At 44.2% G+C, this 18,932-nt stretch overlaps 1 protein-coding gene across 1 annotated transcript in view; it reads right to left on the reverse strand.

Moving 5' to 3' along the window:
- UTP20 (UTP20 small subunit processome component) overlaps positions 1-18,932 on the reverse strand; it is a 102,080-nt gene that overhangs the window by 28,755 nt on the left and 54,393 nt on the right. The window contains exons 30-42 of the mRNA XM_006261164.4: positions 17,957-18,183; positions 15,673-15,817; positions 13,382-13,469; positions 11,761-11,904; positions 11,123-11,173; positions 10,878-11,030; positions 10,383-10,538; positions 9,267-9,407; positions 8,164-8,301; positions 6,567-6,706; positions 6,238-6,317; positions 2,826-3,142; positions 1,341-1,480 (exon numbers count right to left, since the gene is read on the reverse strand). Coding sequence (XP_006261226.2) covers positions 1,341-1,480; positions 2,826-3,142; positions 6,238-6,317; positions 6,567-6,706; positions 8,164-8,301; positions 9,267-9,407; positions 10,383-10,538; positions 10,878-11,030; positions 11,123-11,173; positions 11,761-11,904; positions 13,382-13,469; positions 15,673-15,817; positions 17,957-18,183 — 1,920 coding nt within the window. The remainder of the gene's footprint in view (positions 1-1,340; positions 1,481-2,825; positions 3,143-6,237; positions 6,318-6,566; positions 6,707-8,163; positions 8,302-9,266; positions 9,408-10,382; positions 10,539-10,877; positions 11,031-11,122; positions 11,174-11,760; positions 11,905-13,381; positions 13,470-15,672; positions 15,818-17,956; positions 18,184-18,932) is intronic.

The raw sequence follows: 18,932 nt of genomic DNA on the forward strand, positions 1-18,932 counted from the left end.
AAAACTCGTGTTATGGGTGACACTGCATGTGTTAAGGCACAGCGGTGTGACAGCTGCAGGGATGGTGGCCCCTGCTGTGGCCATGATGCCTGCCAGCTGTCGAGATCGGTGCAGGGGGGTCCTGAGGCCCTGCACTCCTAGCTGCTGACAGGCAAAACTCATGCCAAGACTGTCTCTGTCTTGGGGCAGTTGATCCTCTGTATTGATTTTTTCCTCTCCTTAGCCTGGTTTTGTAGGTGATAATTGCTGCTCGTTAAGTCATTATGTAGTAGCTAGGTCCTGTGTATTGAGCTGGTCCCCGAGTCCCTGGTCCCTGGGTGAATCATGATTGATTGCTTGTTAACTGGTAACACAGCAGCTTAGCAGCCAGGCCTGCAGCAGTGTCTCCCCTCCCCGCCCCAAGCCAGACACAGTCAGTCCCACAAGCACCCATGGCACCAGTTTTGCTTGTCTGCAGCTTGCGAGGCAGTTCCCCCCAAGCCCCTGCACCAATCTTCTTGAAACTTGGCAGGTTTTGTGGCCTCATAAGAGCTACCACCCCTGCAGTTTTCTCCCCCCCCGTGGTGTAACACATAGACGTGACATGAGTTTTGCTTTCAAGAATTTGGGGTGCTGTTTCCCCCAAATCCCTGCACTGATCTTCTTGAAACTTGGCAGGCTTAATCCTCTCTGCAGAGTCTATCAACCCTGAAAATTTCATCTAAATCAGACAAAAAACAACAAAGTTATAGATATTTTATTGTTTCCCCATTATACCCTATGGCCGGATCTCCGAGGCGGATCCAAGGCAGCTCCGAAGCACTTCGGGAAGCCTAACGAGGCCAGCGTTTTGACCCAGATGTGCTGCTTCGGACCCCAAAGTGTCCGAAGCTTCTCCGGATCCGAAGCCTCGCACAGGCCTACTAGGCACCTCATTTTCTATTTTCAGAGAAGGTCTTAATAACATGTATGGATCTTAGACCTCCCCTCAAATGATGCTACTGTCCAGAGAGAAAGGATGATTAAAATGGAGAACTATGTCTGGATTCTCTCCCTGACTCAGTATCTCACCCTGAACCTCCATTTATTAGTTTAGGATTCTACCAAAGCCCTTTTGCAAAGAGCAGGGTCCTTTTACAAAAAGTGAAAGAAAAGGGCACAGCATTAAATTCAAAGTCATTGTGAAAACATCTGTATTAAGAAAAAGGTAACGGTGCTTTAGGGCTTTTTCCTCACCCTAGATCAGCGCAAATCTGCAGACTTAAAAAAATGCAAAAATACATACAAGGCATGTCCTTATTCTTTTGATGTAATGAATTATGCTTGAGGAGCTCCTCTGGTCACTCCATCAAGTGGTGTACCTTGGTAGATTAGCTTCCATCACCTCCTGTGGCAGAGACTGCATTATTTTGACCATCGCAAAAGCTAAAGGGACTCGGACCACCTCTTCATCATTCACAACTTTCGATTTCACAAGCTTGTGCTCCTCATCTCTTTTCACCTGGAAAATGGTGAAGACACAAACTGCTTTGAATACCAGACTGCTTTCATGAATAACATAGTTTCTGACCCCAGAATGAGCAGGCAGACATCTTAAGCTAGCAACCTGAATTTTTCATCTCAGGAAAATGGCATAGTGCAGTAGCTACGTCTCATCAAATCTTACTGTCTCTTGTCTAATGCATTATATATACATACATATACATACATACACACACACATATCCATCTCCTGAAGGGTTCTAGAGCTTTTTGCCAACTGGTCTCTTGGAAGCTGTTTATAAAGGGACTCTGCTCATAGCAAAATGATACTTCCCTCACAAACTGATTCAATGCATTTGAATAGACCTCCACTCCTTCCCCCATGTATGCTGGGTGGAGACATCCTAGTTTCCTTTATTTCCCATTCTCTCAAAATGTAGCAACCGGAAGAAAGATATACCCAGGAATGTTATGTGGGGAAGTACACACTGGGCGCATCTACATGAGACGCTATGGTGATGTAGCATTGGCGGGCATGACCTGTGATGCAAACACTATTGCACAGCAGCAAAGCTACTGTGCAGTAGCACTGGAAACAGCAGTTACTGTGCAGTCATTTAGTACTTGACTAAGCAAGTACTAAATGACTGTGCAGTAACAACTGTGCAGTCCAGCACACATGCAGATGTTCCTGCTGGAGACCTTCCAACCACATATTTCTGGCACCCATTGGAGCTACTGTAGATATTAAAATTATTCTTTCAAGAAAAAATAAGGTTCAGTTAAACCTCAGGTGTTAAGTCCTTATATAGCCTGTTTACCAAGCACCTGAGTTTGAATGTCTTTAACCTTCTCAAAACCCCTAGGAGGTAGGGATGAACTGTTATTCCCATTTTACAGATAAAGAACCAAGGCAGACAGAAACTTTGCGATCTACCCAGAGGCATACACGAAGTCTGGTGAAACTGGACATTTTAACTCCGCTTTGCCAAATCTCATGCAAGCACATGATCCTTCACCTACATTTGTACTGTACAATCTAACACCTCAGAGCTAGTCATTGGTCTGAATAAAGTGAATCAGACACAATGAACAGCCCCAAATGTCTCCACACGGGCAAGTGAATGTACCAGGTACACTTAACTGGAGGGTTTGTCAGCAATCCCTTCAATATGCCATATGGAATGAATTCCCTTTATCAGACTCAAGAACTGGGCTCTCTTTAGGCTGAGGTACCACATGGAAGCCACTCGGAAATCTCCTACCCACTGGCCCCTGTTCTTTGGGTGGCTTCTAGCATTCATACAACAGTCATTTACAATGACAGCATATATATATACAGGACTTGCCATGCTACTTGCGCACCTTTGCTGCAAGACACCTGCGTAACTTGGGCAAGATGTTCTCAATTACTGTTTCTTGAATGTGTTTTATCAGACACTCCAGCTCTTCCTTATTTCTGGGAAGGGAAGAAATAGATGTGACCACTTTCTGAATGCCCTCAGATTCTCTAGTGACTGCCTGTTCAGGCTGAATTTGTGCTGGGTCATTCTGGTTTCCACCATCTTCAGGGATGTTCTGGGCCTTCTCTTCCTCAGCTGGTTCCTCCTCCCCCTCACTCTGCTCCATTTCCATGGCTTCTTCGTTCTCTGCTCCCTGCTCAATGTCCATGATATCTGCATCTGTCAGATGAAATCAAAACCATGCACCAAGTAGGTATAAAACTGAGACTATGGAAAGAAAATAGTGTCATCTTCTGAGTCTGAGCAGAGCTCTCACACTGTCAACCACAGGCACAACAAGCAACAGAGCCATTTCAAAGTTGAAGGAGGAGTCATGTTGAGTGTCTTTGATAGCTGTGACTTTGAACTACACTTAGTGCCCTGTCTTGCAGCCCCTTCTCACATCGGGTAGTCCTGTTTGGCAGCGGGGAAACAAGCCAAGTTGGCACCTGGGACAAACCCTGCAGGACAGCAGGAGGGAAAGGAGTGGGGCATGGGTTCTGAGAGCCAGGGGCTGGGGGGCACCAGTACGAGAGAAACGGCGGGGGGGGTGGGGGGGGGGGGGGGAGAGGCATAAGCAGACTTACTCATGCTGGGAAATCTAAATAATCCTGGCTGAGCTGCTGCATGTGCTCCACCTACCCAGCTCTACTGCTCTTAAAGCAATAGCAGCTGGGACCTGTCTTTGGAGTTCCCAGCATGGCAGTGCTCTCAGGGCATGGATTCTGCAAAGGCTGGGTGAAGATTTCAGTGACCCTCCTAATTTGGCATCCAGGGCAGGTGACCCTCTCACCTACTCCTAGTTACGCTACTGCTGTTTGACTGAATAAGTCTACATGTAAGCACAAAGGCTGCAAGACTGGCTCCTAAGACTAGCTTACCAGAGAACATTGCCACAGAAACCTAAGAGCCAATGTTCAAGTTTTGCCTGCTACCATTTCATATTTCTACTGGGTAAGAGCTATTATTCTATGTGCCCTACTGTGAGGCAGCCCTGCATTACATGCAAAAGTCACTAGGCAGACAACCACAGATGCAAACAAGACAAGTTCCTCAATCATAGCTGCAGCTGCAATAGGATGGACTAGTTTGCCCAGTCTTTGGCCAGCTAAGAAATCCTGCAATACTACTCCCACCAGTGTAATTTAGAGTACCCCCTGAACTAGCCAAGTTATACCCAGGCTATTTTGGTCTGTGGAAGCCTTAGGTTCAAAGGAAAAGTAAGGTGGTTTAAAAGCTGCCTTGCCCCAACCCCTCTCCTCACTGAGCCATGTACAGGATAAAGACTGTAGTATTCCCAAGAAGAATCTTAGTCAAACCTGGCTTTCCAGTTAGTACAGGGTAGGCAATTATTTCAGCTGGAGGGCTGCTTAATGAGGTTTGGTGAGCTTTGGAGGGCTGCATTGGTAGACCCGCCCCTTGACAGCTGCTCCGCCCCCTGGTCATCATATTGGGACTGGAAATCCTGGCCCTAACCCCTGACCTTTGCCATTGGAAGTCCCTTCCCTTGCCCCCCTGGAAATACTCCTTTTGGGAGGGAGGGTTGCTATTTGGGAACCAGAAAAAAAACAAACCAGACACTGGAAGTCAAACATCTACTATAACATATTTTAACTTTATTACAAAAAATATTTTTGTCGCAATTTGTGTTTGAGTATTGTGTATAGAGGTGACTGCATATTAACTCAAAATAAAGTCTTAATCTTGTATACTGTGTGTGCGGTGTATGCATGTGTGTGTGTGTATGGTGGGGGTTGTGAAGGGGTGTGGCTCTGTGTGGGTGGGTAATAGGGTATGTTGGAGGGGTGTATATGTGGGAAAGCTGTGGGGGCAGGGTGTGGGTGTGTGGCGTGTGGCATTTGTGGGATGTGAGGGAGGGTGGCGGGGCTGGGGACCCCCCCACACTATTTCCATGGTGTGCAGGCCCCACAGGCAGCGGCAGCACCAGCAGGTGGGGGCACTCAGGGGGCTGCACCCAGCGCAGTCGGTGGTACCTGGTAGAGCATGGCTCTGGCCAGCACTGCACATGGGGGCAAGGAGTGCAGCCTGGCCAGGCCACCTCTACTGCCAGGAATCCCCATTGCACACGTGCAATACCTGCACGCCACTGGAAGAAAGCTCCACACGCTGGAGCCAAATGCCTCCACCACTCCCTGCTGCACAGGTCCAGGGACTTCCCTCCTCTTCCAGCAGAGTCCCAGGACCTGCGCAGTAGGGAGAGGTGAAGGCAGCTGGGTCCAGTGTGTGGAGCTTCCCTCCAGTGGTGTGCAAGTGAGGGAGTTGCACCTGCGCAGCGGGGAACCCCAGCAATAGAGGTGGCCCAGCTGGGCTGTGCTCCTCACTCCCACATGCAGTGCTGCCTGGAGCCACGCACTGCCGGGCACCAGCGCCTGTGCCAGGTACAAGCACCCCGAGCACCCCCACCTGCTGCTGTCACGCACCGTGGGGGCAGTGTAGGGGGAGCCTCCACACCCCCCACTCTCCCTCACACTAAAAACCTGCCCACCTGAGCTCCATGCTGCAGCTGCCCCTCTGGGTGCGGGCTCCATGCTCCTGCCTAGCTGTAGCTCCCCCACCACCATTGCCCCTGTTCCTGCCACTTCCCTACCTGCTGCCCAGAGTTAACAGAATGCTGGGGAAGCCAAGCAGGTCCCCTGGCAGCTGCAGCAATGGCAGCAGCAGCCCCGCTTGGAAGCTGTGCAGAGGTCGGGCCGGGCCCTTCCACCCACAAGGAGGGGTGAGGCCCATTAAGGTATGTTGGCAGGGGGAAAAAGGGTATATAGTGGGCGCCTCGCTCCCATCCTCATGGGAGGAAGCGCTGGACAGGGTACAATTAGTTGGTGGGTGCTGCGGGCCAGATGAAAGTGCCTGGCAGGCAAGATCCAGCCCATGGGCCGTATTTTGTCCGCCCCTGAGTTAGTAGATAACTTGAATGTATAAAGCAATAGAATACTTTAAGTATCAACACACTAAGCATGTCTACACAAGACACTTACTGCACATTGGCCTAATAACACTGCACAGTAGCGTGTCACAGCACAAACTGTGCTAATAGCCTGCTGCACAATGTTATTAGGTTAACGTGCAGTAAGCGTCACTAAATAACTGCACCAACACTACTATAAAGTAACTCTCGGTACTGTACATTTAGTTAGTACTTAATTAAGCAAGTACTAAATTAAAAGCATTATCTAAGGCACATTAATGAATGTGTAGATGTGCCCACTGAGTAGCCAGGGTATAAGTTTCTATCATCAAGAATCAAAACTACTCACCTTCATTCTGAATTGTCTCAAGACGCTTTTCAAGTGTTTCATGGTCAAAGTGAAAAGCTTCTAGTATGGTCACTAACAAGCTGTCAAGTAGATTGAAAAAAAGATCAATTCTTGGTGCACAAAAGAAAGGATCTCCTGATCTCAAAGCCTGATCTCGCTACTTATTTATTCATTTTTCAAATAATTATCACTTACAAAAGCCCAAGTCAGAAAAAATGCTAAAAATCCTTCAAATATTCCTTAAACATGAATTTTTGTAATGCATAATTTTACAATTGTGGCTTTAAAAGTAAGTGACAATAAGCAATGAAAAAAAACAATCACTGTACCTCACACCCAGTTTTTGATCGATCTGTCCAGTTTGCAAAACATGAATGAAATGCTTTAAATGGTACATATATGCTGACCAAGAGAGATGCCTGCAAACAGCTCCTACAACTTCAACCGAAGCAGTTATCATATTTTCATGCTGTCCAAAAACAAACAAAAATCAAATCACTACTAGCATACTTTTTAAAAATTACTACGTGCAATCTAGTTAATTCAACAATTAATACGGCTAAAAGAAAGGGGGGGGGGGGCCAGACTTCCCAGAGTCACCAGAAAATGAATCAAATAGAACAAACTAAGATGTTGACCTTTAATGCCATACCACTGCTTAAACATGAGTTTAACTTTACCCGAATAAGGGAACAACTGTGTGCAAAGTTAAACATGTATATAAAGGGATTTCTAACATCATGAAAATGCCCTGAGTACCTGTTTACTAAGTACAATTTAAGAAGCCCCACTGATCCCTCACTGCTTATGTTTAGAGCAGTGGTGACCACCCTTTCTGCCACATGGGACAAAAGAGCATTGCCTGGTCTGTCTGCAAGCAATATCCAGCTGGTCAGCCAATCCAGCCCACGGGATGGGCATGGCAGGGCCCAATCTGGCTGTGTGGAGGAAGCTGGAGAGCAGCTCAGCCCCAAGCTGCCTCTACAAAAGTTTGGGGGATGGGGGGGACGGGATGGGCCTTTACCCCAACCTGGCCACATGGGGGAGAGGGGGCACGACTCAGCTACACGTGGCTTGGGAATTTGGCAGCAGGGGAGGAGTGGCAGCATTAACTGCTACTGCTCCCCCACCACCAAATTCTCCAAACCGGGGGGGGGGGGGGGGGAGAGCCCTATGGCCTGGATGGCATGGTTCTGCAGACTGGATTTGGCCTCTGGGCCAGGAATCAAGCACCTCTGGTTTCAAATATTGAAATATATATGGTAGGTGGGAATAACTTTAACATTTAAAAAAAGTACTTGGGGGTTTTAAAATCTTCACAAGTGTCTCTAGCTCTATATTACATTTTCTTCATTTCAAATATTGTTTGTTGTACAAGAATGACAGAGTAGACATCATCACACTAAATTGTCTATTTTCATTACAAAACTGATCCTGATTCCAAAAGATCTCAACCAGTCCCTGTATTTTTTTTCCAAATGAAATCTAGTTTTTGTTATGCCAATCTCTTTTGGTTGGCACTGCATGCATATCGTACCATATATATTTTGCTACCAAGACAGTAACTGATCATATTTCATGGGAAAGCTCTCTCCAACAGAGCATCTATTCATTGCCTGGAGATGGAGGAAAAAAAATTCTACCTAATTGGGTTTTAAAATTAATTGTCTGAATGACAGGAAATAAGTAGTACAGAAAGCAAAATGCGTAATCAAGGGGGCAGCCCTGCAAAACAGCATTTGGTAAGCATTTTATGGAATTATGTCCAAACATTTAGTCTACCTTTACCAAAGGGAAATAAGGCAGAGAACTGTCATTTGAAAAGCAATATACTCCACATCTGTCACACTTAAAAATGCTGGAGGCAGAAAGACATAACAAGGATGGATGCATTAGTGTTAAATTAGCTTGATGTTAAAAACCTACCTTAAGCATTTTCTCATCAAAAATAGTTGTAGTTGCATAAGGCATGATGTAATTCTGCAGAGACTTGGAGGACAGAGCAATCTTGTCTTCACTTATGTGTTTAGCTAATTTCTTTAAGGCTCGTGCTCTTCTGTGGATCTGAGAGAAATTTGCAAGTTAATTAACAAGATTCTCAGTTACAGAAGGTTAGAAAACAGATACCATGTGCTCAACCTGAGAGGGTAAAAAGAAGTTCAAAGTCTTGTACCAAGTCCAAAAGACTACAGACCCAGCACTAGGCACCTCTGACAGACCAGGGCTGTCTGTCATTTCTCTTTCTGCGAAAGAGAAGTAAAAAGCGAGGGGGAACCTTGGCCTGCCCTTTCCTTTGAGGTGCAGCCCACGGGTCCTGAGGGAAGTGGCTGGGAACCATCCCATCCAATCCCATCCCATTCCTTGCCACTTCCTTGAGCTGCTCCCTAACTCTCCTATTTGGGGCACTCCTATTTGGTAAGCTTCCTCTTACTGTTGCTCTCTCCATAGCTTCTCTCAGCCCCAATTCTTTATAGGCTGCAGCTGCACCTGTTTCTAAATGGCTGCCTGGTCATTGCTGAGGCAGGCAACTAAGCTCTTCATTAACCTTTCAGACTTTTGCTGTGAGAGGTATATATACCCTGTTACACCTGAATGAGAATCCAAGACATTAATGAATACTTAAATGCGATTGTGCTCTTTTTAGACAAATAAAAAAGATCAAAGATACTGGGAACACATTATGAAAAATGTCATGCAAATGGAAACATGGTTGTTATTTTTTAGAGACTTTCATCTCTTCAAGGATGGTAAAGAGCAGCTTATTTTCTATCTTCAATCTATATCTTCTATTCATTTTAGAAGAAGAATAGAAGAAGAATATCTATTTTCTATCTTGAATCACGTTACTTAGAAAGCATACACCGAAGTAACTGTTTCAAAATCATCAAGAAAACATAGAGCCTAAGTCTCTATCTCAGTGAGATTTAAGACGCACATTATTTTAAAAAATGTAACCTGGGTGCTTTTGAAAACTACACCTCTTGATCCAATGCTAGATGCTCTGGTGAAAAAGAAGTGCTACCTTTTACCTGAATATGCTTCATGTTCTCAAAGAAGTCCATCTCAGGGTCATGGCAGTCAGTCAGCTGGACCAAGTCCTGAAACTCAGCATGCTTTGGAAACGTTTGAATCAAGCAGGAAAGCAATGATGTGTAGTCTTGTTGAATGCTCTACAAATGGCAAATGATCACGGTAAGTGTTCACAAGAAATGCAACAGAACACCATTTACAACAGGGCTGTCCAATGTCAGAGCTGCCGGGGGCCACACTGCATAGGTGGTGGGTTGCAGGCCCCATGCTGGGGACTGCATGGGCTCCTTAGGAAGTCTACCGTGTGCAGCCCCTCTGCAATCACCCACCACTGCTTCTGTGAGAGTTATCCCCACTGCCACCACTACATGGGTGATTTCCCCTCTCTCCGAACACACTCATACACCACTGCCACACAAACAGTGAGCCTCCTCCCTTCTCCCCACCCCCTGCCCCGCTACCACCACTGCCAGTTGGACAGCCCAGAATTAGAACAAAAGCTAATCAAGTCAACTTGACTTCCAAAACTACCTGTTTTTTAGGCAGTGGTGCCATTCTTGTTTGCTGTTTGTTACAGATACATTTAACTTTTTGCAAAGTACACAAAATATAGCAAATCTCTGTCCTACAGAAATGTCAAATTTAGAAGGTAAGATACAGAGAAAACTACAGCAGGAGGAGTTAAGGATTTTTTAAAGATCTGAAGCAAGAGTAGTTTTTCCTATGCAGGGAATTCCCAATATTTTTTCACATACAACACATTACAGAATAAAATATGCACTGTGTTTCTAAAAGGTATAAAGAAGGGAAAAAAGATCTTTCTTTACAGTAGCTGTAGCAGCAGCTAGGGAGCTGAGCCTGCTCACTGCTCTGCTCCCTGTGAGTTTCACATAGATTTTACTTTCACTTTTACTTGGCAACAGGCAGAAACTGTTCTCACTATTTCTGGTACATAATGCAGACTATAATTTCCAGCACCTGTTTTTTCCCCCCAAAAACATGTCTGTTGTATGCAAGAAAATATGGTACTTACAGCTGCCATTACAAAGGTAAGGATGACCAAATCATAACATCAAGACAACCAGGGGATAGCCATTAAGATGTTAACTACTTACTTCAGTTTTGCTTTTCAAGCCCTTTCTCAGAGCTTCCAGGAGAGTGTGCTGGATTATTTCTTTATATTCATCTTCTCTGTGTTCAATTTCTGCTAGCCGACGGATAATGCTAGTCAAACACAGGTTGGCACTGTCGCTTAAGGACATATCTCCCAACTGATGAGATAAAGAGAAATTACAGCATGTAAACTTAGCAGCAATAGCAGATTTAGCATATTTTCACCATAAGCTACAGTTTCAAAGCTTGATTAGCATCTCTCCTCTCCCAGCAGACATAGAGGTTTCAGCAAGCTGTAGCAAGCTGTAGCACAGGGATCATAATAATTTTCCCAGAAAGTGTTTGGATACTGCTACAAAAGAGAAAAGTCTCAGCTTCTATGAAAAGGGGCAACTTGCGAAGTTGTTTGTTATCTTTTGATAGTGATCAAAAGAACTAGACTACAACATTAATTAAACAAGTACTGTATTAAACACAAGAAAAAAAAATTCACCAACCTGAATGGTATAAAAGCAATTATGCATAACTGGAATGATAAAGTTGATATCCACTTCTTGCATTTCTTTGATATGAGAAGCAATTGCCTGGAATGCTGGCAAGCGAACATCAAAGTCGATATCATCAAGATGCCGTTGATCAAAGGCATTCAGCTAAGAGACAGAAAACAAAACAAATAATTAAAGAGTTTAAAACAAAATGTTTTAACAAAATGTTGAAAAAAGGGTAAACAAAGCATACACACCTTAACTACATCCGTAATGTATTTCAAGTCACTCTCGAAATCAGATAAAGACTAAAAAAGAAACAAAAAAAATCCAATAAACAAAACTAAACAGGGGAACTGGATCAGATGCAGCAATTATGTCAGAACCTTTAATCTGCTCTTGCAACAATCTAGCATTTAGTTTTGACCACTTTAGAAAGCAAGGTAAAGTAAAATGAAAGGGGAAGCTGAAGTTATTTTGACAAAAAGGGCTAATACATGGATTTATTTTCATATCAGTGTCTGGATTTCAAAGATGTACTCCTGCATATTTTGAATTTCATTACCTCTGCTGAATATTTTACAGATTTCTTGCTGAAAACAAGGGTAATGTGTGTTATTCAAGGCAAGTACAAAACAGTTTGCCTGAATGCTATAAACCTGAGATGGCAAAGTATAAAAAAAAATCAATGTCAGGCCATAAAAGCCAGTTATATACATAAATGCACAGAACTTGTTATGATGATCTAATGGTTCAAATAGTTATTTTACTCAACAAGTGACATACAGTTAAGCATATTCTCCATGGAATAACAACAGATAAAGTTGCTTTTTATTATTTCTCATGTGTTAGAACAAGAATAACACTACAATAGAAAGGCACTTAAATGTAGTACCTGAAACACCAAACAGAGCATCTGTCGAGATAATTTGTTCTGAATTACAGAGAAAAGTTTTGCCAGAGGTTTGAGGAAGCTTGTGGGGTTTGAGCAGTGCCTCAGCAAATTTTGCACAGTCTCCAGGATGTCAATCTCTGTATCCTGAAAGCAAGAGACAGATGTCAAGAACTGTAAGAGTCTTGTTAGATCATTTAGTTTCCTTGAGCAGAGTTTCATATGACAGCACGATCTTAACTTTTTGAGTTAAATTTATGCAGATCACAGATATTAAAGGAGAACAAATGAGTAGAAGTATACAACTAATGCCCTCTCATTGCATATTTCCTATAAGTACTTGAAGAAAGAACTACACATTTTAATTAGACACTGAGCACAGACAATAATCAGACCTGGGATGACTTCTATCTTTTCTCAAATGAATGAAAAGTCAGATAAGCAGAGCTAAAAAAATAAGTCTTCATTAATCTGAGAGTCCAGCAGCATTGGACAGTTGAAGCATCTTCCTAACTAGCTTTAGCTTTACGTTTTCTTATAGACTGATAGATTTTAGGGCTAGATGCATCACTATGAACATCTAAAATTGTCCTCCTGTATAACAAAAGCCACTGCCTCTTCCTGACACAAAGCCCCAAACATCTAGCTGAGCTAGATGTTCTTTGAGAAACATGTCTGAGAAAAACATATGTATCCTGATATAAGGACTTGAACATTCAGCCAGATCCTCTATAGGCTTTTCTCATCCTAGATGGAGCCTTGCTTTAGAAAATGAAGCCCAATCTACAAGTAAGCAGGAATCCCTTAATAGAAAGGCTTGTCAGAAAGCTATGTTTCTTGATTTTATTAACAGCTTATAATGCCTCAGACTTCAGTGATTCCATGTCTTTGCAACTTCAGTGAACACATACAACCAACCTGCTTACCTGGCCTGTTCACTGTAGTTGTAAAGAAATGGAATCACTGAAGTCCGAGGTGCTTATAAGTGTACATAATTTTAAATGAAAGTCTAGATTCTGCAGCCGTGGCATCCTCAGAGTTGTGGGATCTGCCTAAAATATTAGATTTCCTTTATGTTTCCATTCATAATGTGTCAGTGTATCAGTGACTGCTACCTGATGGAAAAGACTTACTCAAGAGTGTATGTTCATGACTCTCTTCAGGGACTATGGTTTATGGATCACATAAATCCCAATAGTGTTTTACATGAACTTGAACAACTAATGAGTTACTGCTCCCTGATGAACCAACTCCATCACAATGCGAAAATGGACAAAGGCACCAGAAGTCAAGAAGCACTTCCCCAGACCTTGCCTTAATAGAAATCAAACCTAGGTAAGTTCCTCTTAACTAGACGGCAGCCTAACGTCAGTGGACCTGGCAATGCAAGAGGGATCAAACAGGTGAGTCTTTTCTGAACAAAAATGCTGTTGTGTACAGCACTGAGTTGGAGGCTTCAGTGATGGCCATGGTACAAATATGTATGTATTTAATTACACCACTGCTCCAAGTGGTTAAGCCTGACCAAAATAATTCACTACAAAAATGTTTATTTTCATCATAATAACCCTACTTCATAAAGAAAACCAAATATATGTTTTACGGAAAAGAAAGTGGCACATACCTGCATGATGTTACTCTGGTGAAGGAAAGGAAGGAGGAGACTGATGAGTACAGAACTCTGACCCTTGTCTTGTATAAACTTGCTGATACTACATTAAAGGGTGGAAAAAAGGGTTATTTTGCTCATCTCACATGAATAGAGTCAATGATATTAAGCATACAAGAATGGAGCTGGCTACAATGCAAGCTGTAAAACCATAGTGCTATTATAGAAATGCTGTGTCAGCACATCTTTTCTGACTCCATATTTTAGGGACTACAAAGTAGAGACCTGATCCTGTTAGTAAACTCATGTGAATGAGTCCCTGTGCTCACACAGTTTCCAATGACTTCAATGGGGCTCTGTGTGCAGAAGGGCTGATCTACTGAGAGGTAAGATCAGGGCCTTTCTTGTTTATTTTAAATTGTGGGAGGGAATTCAGCCTGCAAGAACTTATTTTTTTAAATATGTTCCAGTAAACAAATTCAGAGTTGCTATTTTTAAGTGTCATTTCCAAAACTGAAACCCAGTTAGCCACTGAGGGCCAAATTCTGCTTTCAGTCAGATAGGGAGCTGCGATCAAACAGAGGAGGAAATAATGTGGCTCTTGCCTACATAACAGTCCTTCATATTTTCATTCAAAGCTAAGTTCTTCTTCTTAATAAAATGGATACATTAAACCATTTACCACAAAGATTTCTGCTTCTCATTTTGATTTGTGTATAACAAAATAAGCACTATTCTGTGCATATACATGTATACACACAGAATAGTGCTCCTAAACACAGAGCTATGTAACAATCAATCTAGCAATCAAAAGTGGATTATGCAGTGATTTCCCTGGATAAGTCTAACATATGTTTTACAAGCTCTGTTACATTTTTCTCACTTAAGAGTTTAAGGAAACATGACATTTAAAAACAAACTGGTGAAAGGTGAGAAACTCAAAGTCCTAGTTGGCATCCCTACTCCCTGAACACAATCCTTATCTTCTGCATCTTCTGATCTTGGAAGTAAAGACCTTGGATGCTGCAGTTAAGTGCATGAGGACTCTACCTTTGCAGGTGTTCTTTTTTATCTCTTTTTCTCCAAGTACAGCATGACACTGCACCCTGAATATTTACAGCAGTGATTATTTGTTTTCTCTTTGGGGAGATTCCAATATTCAGATCAGCAATACTGAGAGTTACACAGAAAGAGAGGTACAAGCTTTCCCATGTTCATGCATACCAGCTACTAGGGCTGTCCGAAGCTTCGGTCGCTGATTCCATTTAGGAGAGATTCAGGCTGATTCAGTGGCCGAATCTCTGAATCTGAACCGAATAAGGAGACCCTTTAATCTCTCTGAACTGAATCGGAACCCACTAAATTGATTAGGAGAGATTTGATGATTCGGACTTCGACACAGCTTTATATGTTTTTTCTACATACCTCAAGGTACCAGGCAGTTCGTGAACGCTGAGATGGTGAGGTGGATGGGAGCACAGTGGGGGGGTCCCCAGTGTGCTCGGAAGTGGAAGCGGACCTGGAAGTGGACAAGAAGCACTTCCCACACCCGCCCCCCACACTTGGTGACTGGTGCCTCCTGTCTGGCGGGGCACCCGGGGTCCCCCCTCGACTGATTTCCAAGCCAGAGGGGATGCAGGGATGGTCCCCCGTGTGCTCAGCAGCAGACCTGGAAGTGGACCGGAAGTACTCCCGGTCCACTTCTGGGTCCGCCACTGAGCACTCAGGGGATCCCCCCATGCTACTGTGGGGTGCTCCATCTGCCCCAGCGTCACAGCATTCACAAGCCATGCCTGGTACCTCAAGGTATGTAGAAAAAACATTTAAAGTTGTGTCTATGGCCAAATCACTGATTCTCCAAATCAGAATAGAATCTTCAGATTCAGATTTGTCCAAATCAAATCCAGACAGTGATCCGAATCAACGAATCAAATTACTGTCCCCCGAATCGGGCCAAATCCGAATCGAATACGGCCCACTTTGCACACCCCTACCAGCTACTCAGCTCACTTCAAGATCACTGTTACCCATCTCAACCATTTTTACAGCCCCTATGGGCACAGGCTCAATTACTTGTAGCATTAACATCTAAAGTCAATTTAATTTAAGGAAGCTTTTAAATTCAGTCAGCAGTGACAGGAATTGAACAGCAATGCTTTAAAAGCTGAACAATGCAGAGTAACGCTCCACATGTTTTGCACTGCTTTGAATTAAAAACGATTGCGGCAATGTTATTCATTTGCAGTCCATTACGAGAGATCATTGCTGTAAACTGTTACTTTTTTGTACCATGAAAAATCACTTACTTGGAAAGAATGTTGAGCTCTTTGCTGACTTGGGCTCTAAACTTTTTCTTTTTCACTTTCTCCATATTTAACATAGTTTTGCTGAGATACTGAAGGATGACAGGAACATGAGGTAGAATTAACCAGACACCCAGGCTCGGAGACTCTGTAATGGATACAACAACAGATAACAACGCACCCTTCTGAACAGCAAGTCATGCAAGAGCCCTAGGTTAGTTTGAGATGATCCTTTGAAAATAGGCAGACACCAGATAAAAGGAAGCCTGACCTGGAGAAGCATTGAGATTCTTTTCAATTCTGAGTAAAGGGAATGAAAAGCAAGGAACAGGATCTCAATGCCTGGTTGAGCTGTGAGCTATAGCAAAAAAAACTCCAGGAAAAGAAAGAGCTCCCCTTTGTATTATCTTACTGACAAGTCTGCTACACTTGGGCTTACTAAAGGGTGCCAAACAGTCTTGAGTCCAGTGCAGCAGCATGCTCCTGAGGGACAGCAGTGTGGTGCAAGGCTAAAGCACAGGACTGGGGAGTCTGGAGACGTAGATTCTATTCCTGGGTCTGCCTGACTTTATGGATGACCTTGGACAAATCAGTTCTCCACCCAACCTCCCGTTTCCCTGCCTATAACAAGGGCATAATGATACCTACCTTCTTTTGGAATAAGCAATGTTCTTTAGTTCTAGACTAACTGCATAGTTGGGAGAGGTGTCAACCAAGCTTTTGGGCAGAATGCCCTTTTTCACATGACTTGAGGAATATTCCCTAGAACACCATGGCACAACACACCTGTTGTAATGGCTTCACGAACGACAGAAGAAAAGCAGCTCAGTAATATGAAATGCACTGCACAATTACTTCTGCTTGTTATCACAGGCAGAGCATAAAACCACTTGCATAATTTATTATTACCAGTGAACTCAATTAAAATTCATTATAATTAGTATGTGCTGGGTGCATTTATTTATTTATTTTCTAAAAAGGCTAAGTTTGTACAAAGCTCTTTGCTTGGAGGCTCACTGGCAGTCACCAACACTGTTCTGGGGTTATAACTTATATTGGGGATGTTCAGACATTATAATAACCCTTTACAGTAAACATTCTTCCACCTCTCTCCCTAAACCAGGGGTCGGCAACTCCCGGCATGTGTGCTGAGCACGGCACGCGAAGCCATTTTGCTCGGCACGCCACGGCCAGCCCTGGCTCTGGATAGCTGCTGCCAGCAACGGAGCCTGGGCTGCTCCCAGCAGGGCTTGCAGTGTCCCAGCTGCCTGCCAGGAGCAGCCTGGGCTCCCAGCTGACAGCAGCTATCGGGAGCCAGGGCCGGCTGCAGCCAGGAGGCTGCAAACAGCTGCGTCAGGCTTCGAAGCCCCGGCATCAGCTCTGTACTGGCATGTAGACATGCGCCTCGGAGGGGCCTGAGGGACTGCCCTGCTGTCTGCCCCAAGGTGCGCGCGTAGTCGCCGCCAGCATGGAGCTGATGCTGGAGCTGTGGAGCCTGGCACAGCTGTTTGCAGCCTGCCCGCTGCTTGCTGCAGCTGCCCAGAGCCCAGGCTGGCTACAAACAGCTGCGCCAGGCTCCAGAGCCCAGCTCTGTGCTGGGAGCGGGGGAGAGATTGGGCCTCAGTCCCCTCCCCCACTGCCCGCTCTGAGGCGTGCCTGCATGCGCCGGTACAGAGCTGATGCCAGGGCTCCGGAGCCCGGCGCAGCTGTTTGGAGCCTCCTGGCTGCAGCCAGCCCCAGCTCTGGCGATGCTGCCAGCCGGGAGCCTGGGCTGCTCCCAGCAGGCAGCTGGGACACTGCAAGCCCTGCTGAGAGCAGCCTGGGCTCCAGCAGCTACCCAGAACCGGGGTAGCTGCTGACAGCCACAGAGCCCAGGCTGGGGGGCAGGGGCTTTGGGTGGGGGGCATGGGGCAGCAGGGCATCTTGCCATGTACCCCCTGCCTTAATTTTGTTTTTCTGGCATGCCAGCACTCCAGCACCTTCCAAAGTAGGCATTGTGGTGTTTTTTGGCACTCTGGCCAAAAAACGTTGCCTACCCCTGCCCTAGACAGAGAACAAATCTTTCTGGATGTCGGAGACTGGCACAGAGCTATGGAATGTGTCTGCCAAGGAATAATTATAATTAAAGATTTATGCTAAGGCAAGACAAAACTCCACGAGGAGATTTTTACTACCAGAAGGCATCCCTTCCAAACACTGAGAATAAATAATATACTCTTGCAATCTGGAACATCTGCTCATGGGTCTGTTTCGCTCCCTCATCATTCTTTCTACAATTCATTCATACCTTCTGTCATTTCATCAGTGTCTTTGAAAACACAGTCGTTCACAGTCAAACTAGGAAGCAACTCTGTGGGTTCAAACTCTGGGCTGTTGAGGAGACTGTCAGTCACATCCATCACAACATTGGCTGTGGGCTCAGACAGGCTCTTGGCTGAGAGCAGAGCAAAGACATTTGACAGTATATCACATTCTGGGTGTCCTGGTCTCTGCTTGGCCAATAAAGGGAAGTACCTGCATGACAGATACCAAAAAAGAAAAATTCAAAGTTAATTAAACAAAACCTAAGCTTTTACACATACTTTTTTCTACAAAGTCACATATGAAAACAAAGACAGTGATGTCCTTTCTACAGCCTGTTGGAAACTAATACAAAATATTACATTCTAATGGCCCAAGTCTATTCTTATAGAAAAAAAGTTTCATATTTGCGATAATGGTACGTCTTGAGGTAAGACCTCAGATGACAGGACAGGAAACTTACAATTAACAGTTATTTGTTCCTTTCGTGGCAGAAATAAAGAGGCCATTGGTAGGAAAGTTGAAAATCACTGAAGACAATAGGGACAACATCTCTCACTTAATGCCTGAAGAATAACTTTCTGATCTGATTTATGCTTTCAATATGGTTTCAGCATATACTTCCACTGTGGCCAATTCATGCATATTATTTTAAAAACAAACATTAGATAAAGGGGCTTCAGCAACCACCACAAAACTTCAACAAACCAAAAGGCTTGTGAAGTATAAAGATACAAGACTTCTATTTTAAAGTGGTTTAGCTATGACACAGTTACCTTCCACTAGGTCATCCCTCCCTGCTCAAAAAACAAGATTTGGTCTACAGATTTGCATCGCTGATAATTTTTCCTACTGCAAGGGGAAACTTTTCGCAAGCCAGAAAACTCAGGAGTTACATTGGGATTGTTATTAGAAATGTTACCCAGCAGTCTGGGAGAAGGGTGAGGAGACCGTGCTTGACA

Source organism: Alligator mississippiensis, chromosome 4 (genome assembly GCF_030867095.1).
Source record: "Alligator mississippiensis isolate rAllMis1 chromosome 4, rAllMis1, whole genome shotgun sequence".
Lineage (NCBI taxonomy): Eukaryota > Metazoa > Chordata > Crocodylia > Alligatoridae > Alligator > Alligator mississippiensis.